The sequence below is a fragment of the Bufo gargarizans genome, chromosome 5 (genome assembly GCF_014858855.1).
Source record: "Bufo gargarizans isolate SCDJY-AF-19 chromosome 5, ASM1485885v1, whole genome shotgun sequence".
Taxonomy (NCBI): Eukaryota; Metazoa; Chordata; class Amphibia; order Anura; family Bufonidae; genus Bufo; species Bufo gargarizans.
Window position 1 is genome coordinate 248,363,510 of NC_058084.1, and position 4,535 is coordinate 248,368,044.

Here is a 4,535-nt window from a genome sequence, read left to right on the forward strand (position 1 = left end):
AGCTTCATTTGCCATAAAGGGCCGCACATGCTTTGTTAAAGTGACGTCTATTACATTCCATACAACACCATTTCTAAGTGTAAATGGCTGTCCCTCCCTTTGCTCCGGCATACAGTTCTCATGTTTATAATCACATGTTTGTGCCCTTTTTGTCACAGACACATGTCCTTGTATTTGAGCATCTTAGAGTTGTGACCGACACTTTATTTTTAAAAGTTAGGGCCACAAGGCTTACACGACTAGTCTCCTCCATCTTGTTCGTCTGCATTAGTATCCAGACACCTGCTGGACTGTACCATGTGCTGTTTATTCGGTCCTTTTTTGTTGGTACCTTGTTATTCCCTATTTGCTCCCTTTTTTGTAAAATGTCATTTTATGCTGGTTTCTTTGGATCCTTTGTAATTTTTTTTTATTTTTTTGCTTCATTATGAACAGTGAAACAAACCAAAACTCGCTGGGCCAGTTGCCGGGACCAATTTCGGCGAGAGGTCTCCAGCAAGGGCCGTAGTGGAGAGGGTCCCTCCCGGAAGAGGCCATACATATATACTGCCCAGTTGCAGTTTCTCAGACCCGTAATGGACTTGAGGCCGTAAGTAAATTATGATTTGTTGATCCATTTCTCATTGTGCTTAATCTTTCAATTGTGTATGCCTCAGCTAATGTGTACACGAAAGTAATGGCTTCATTTCTGTTGTACTATTGAAGGCATCTACTTTCTGTGGGGCAGCCATGTACAAAATGTCACAATCCCACATTTTTAGAAGGCACACGCCAAGCATGCCTGAATAGCTGTAAGTTAACCAGTCCTGCTTGGAGTTGTCGTTGTGCATCAGATGGTGGGCATCAGTTTGCACATGCCTGGGGTTGGTTGTGTCCATCACTTTATGTGAAAGGTTGCCCCCATTCAAACCCGCTGCTGAGCTGTATGATGAGACGACACGTGTAGTGCGCATATAGCACCCCCCCTCTCTGTTTGGTTCCTGCTGCATCAATTTTGGGCAGGTCCCAGAACATAGATGTTTTTAATATTGAAAGGATTTCACAAACGACAAGCCACGTGCGCTCCGCACGCATTATCTCATCATACAGATGTTCTGCGTGTTTGCCTCCTGTTGGTCTTATACCACAATAATCTTTGGAACTTTTCATAGGGATAGGTCATTTATACCTCAAAAGGTGCATGTCTCCCATTTTAATGCAAGTCCAGATTAGTATATCAGTTTTGACATTAGCGGGTGCTTTTATAGTTCCCATATAGATTCCTTTTTTTTACTGACATGTCGGAATTTGATCCCCATTTGGTATTGGCCACGTCATTCACATTGCTTTCAATGTATGGCACCAGGACCAACATTGATTCCTTGGTTTGTTTGTGTACAATGAAAAAAACCCAGAATCCAATGATGTTCCTTCTAGGCTTGACCACCCGTCTCAGAATGACTGCTCTCATCATGCACATTTGTGGCCCAGTACATGTTATTATTTGGCTGGAAAATAAGTTCGACCAGTTAGACCCTACGTCTTGTATGTTGGTATGGTTGAAGCAGGCCACATACTGGTGAGATGGCGTCAATATCCGCACTGGTTTGGTGCCTGGAATGAATATTCCTCTTCTTTCGCTGGACTGCTTCAACCATCAAACCATGTTTTACCATTACATTACCATTTGCGCTTTACCAGTTGTGACCCATCTTGCCCTATATATTGTAAATACATTTGGAATTGCACTGTTCACATAGATGCATGTGTTTATTGCGTATTCTCTTACATTATGTTGTTTCGAGCCACTCCATATATATAGTGTCTGTATACAGCTGATCACACCTAATATCACTGTTTATTTTCTGTTAAATTTAAAAAGAGATATCTAATTGAGTTTTTACATGTCTTTGAAAAACAGTACTGTGGACAGTCTGGAACCCTCTGGGGAGTCGTCTTCTGATGGAAGTGAAACCCCAGCTGTTTTTTCCCCTGCAATTAGTCCCGAACCGACGCCAGCAGAGGAGCCGGAGGAGTCGTCACAGGGCCAGCACCAACAACAGCCCAGTCCAGCCCGTGTCAGGCAGCCGCACCGAAGACGCCCCCGCCAAGTCCCTCCCTCCACCTCTGTGCCAGAGAGTCGGGAGGTTATTGACGCACGCGTCATTGATTTTCTGGCACAGAGGCGGAGTGACGGAGTGGAGGAGAAGATGCTTCGCGGATTGGCACCCCTTCTGAAAAAAGTGCCGGAACCTGACCACAATGCATGCGTGGCTTCAATTGCTGTGGTCATGAAGATGTTCGCCATCCCAAATCATGGGGACATACTGGGCCGTTTGAACAACTGGATGGTGGATCTTGAAAATGAGGGGCAACCCCAAGTGGCCGGCCAATTTGGACGGGAAAGGCAACCAACTCAGGCGCCTTCTTTTGCCCCACACCCCCAGTACGGGCCACCCCATGGCCATATGCAAAGGGCATCACAGGCCATTTTCCAGGGCAGTTTGCCCACTGTCCCACAACAGCAGGCTCAAGGAAGGCCACGGTCCTCCTTTCCGGCAGGGTCTTTCACTCAGGACCTCTTTGAGTTATGATTTTCTTTTTTGGGGGGTGGTTTTTCTGTTTTAATTTGGTTGGTTGTGTTTATTTGCCAAAAATATTGTTTATAACCTGTTTTGGTGCAGAATATTTTTGAAAAAAGTTATTTTGTGCACTAAAAATGTGTCTGGTTTTATTTTCTAACATTCCACAAACCATTAACCTTATCATTTTGTCTATCATGCCCAAAAACACACACACAGTATCTACAAATGCAACACTTTATTAAGATGCACCGCACCTTTAAATTTATTAACTTTCAACATGAGGTATTAGAAAATTTTATGGACCAAATACTCGAAGTTTAAAGATGAAATAGTCTAACTAAATTTAGACCAAAGCATCATTTAAATTAAATGTGTAGATTAAATAAAATATGCGATGTCCACAAAATCTCAGCCCGCAAGCCCACGTCAAGGGTCCTCATTACCTTGCGAGTCCCTACACTCCACTAATACAATAAATTCAAGTAATCTATCTAGAAAATAACAAAAAACTAACGAGCCCAGAAGATTTCAAAAACTGCCACGAATAGCGTCCCTCTGCCATGGCAAGGACCCCTCTGGGCTGTGAAAGTAGTCTGCAAAGAGTTCACGAACTGCAATGCCTGCAGTCCCTGGTCGTCTATGCAGGGTCCTTTCCAAGCCCAAATCTGAAGACGTTGGAAGATCTTCCAAGTCTACAGAAGAGGAAGCCTCGTGAATCCTGGTGAAGTTGTGCAGAACAACACAAGCTTGAATCACCAGGGTAGCATTCTCCGGATCCATCTGTATGGATGACAAAAACACCCTCCACTTGCTAGAGAGTATCCCGAAAGCGCACTCCACATACCGACGGGCACGAGTCAACCGGTAGTTGAAGATACGCCTCCTGACATCCAAACCACGCTTTGGAAAGGGCCGCATAACATGTGGAGTCAATGCAAACCCTTCATCCGCCACGATGACAAATGGAGCCGGCGGACGGGCATATCCGGGCAGTGTTCTGGACTCGGGCAGGGCAAGCTGGTTGGCAAGAAGCCGCTCACCCATTCTAGAAGCACTAAAGATGCGAGCATCCGCAGTGCTTCCATAGGACCCAATATCTACCATTATAAACCGGTAGTTACTGTCAGCAACAGCCATCAGTACTACCGAGAAAAACTGTTTATAATTGAAGAAACGGCTCCCTGAGTGTGGCGGCTTCTTCACACGGATGTGCTTGCCATCCATTGCCCCGATGCAGTTTGGGAACTGCGCTGAATTTTGAAAGCCCTCAGCGATCCGAAGCCAATCGTCCACCTTGGGTTGCGGCATCACCGTCTCTCGGAGCTGCTGCCAGATGACCTGGCAAGTGTGTCGAACAATTCTCGAGATCGTGGAGGTTCCTAATAGAAACTCGAAATGCAGGGATGCAAACGAGTTCCCAGTGGCAAGGAATCTGTTGTGAGAAAAATAAAAAAAATAAGTAACGGAACAACAGAGTCTGGATTCCTTAACAACGTTCTATACACTACATTATTTTAAACCACACTATGTCTAGTGGAGCGTAACCTATGGGAAGGGCCTCTCTGTGTGCGGCCACACCCATTGTAAATTCAAGGGATAACAAAGATACACCCTAGACTTTACATAGCATTGCTCTGCCAAAAGCACACAATTCAAGCAACAGGCGGCATGGAATTAATTCATGCATTGTCTAGCAAATGGTTAAAAACCAAAAGGCCCAACCATATTGTACCACAGTATTCCTGCAAAATTGTCTGGTGTGCTTTTGGCAGTAAAGTAGCCAAATGATGGATGACCAGTCGCACCTCTGTCTGAAAACGGCTTGCCAACTCTGCAACATGTCCATGGATGCTTAAACTAAATTATATTGGCAATGGGGAATACAAACCATACCGGAGCATCATTTGGGGTAAGGGCAGTACTAACACTAAATTTAAACATAAACACTGGTTCTACCCTTTGGAAAAAATG

At 44.7% G+C, this 4,535-nt stretch overlaps 1 protein-coding gene across 1 annotated transcript; it reads left to right on the top strand.

Annotated features, from left to right (window-relative positions):
- The first annotated feature begins 333 nt into the window (after positions 1-333).
- Positions 334-2,640, top strand: LOC122939263 (stress response protein nst1-like). The gene is made up of 2 exons (XM_044295324.1): positions 334-589; positions 1,901-2,640. The coding sequence occupies exons 1-2, from the start codon at positions 576-578 to the stop codon at positions 2,571-2,573; spliced, it is 687 nt and encodes a 228-aa protein (XP_044151259.1). The 5' UTR covers positions 334-575; the 3' UTR covers positions 2,574-2,640.
- The last annotated feature ends 1,895 nt before the right edge of the window (positions 2,641-4,535 follow it).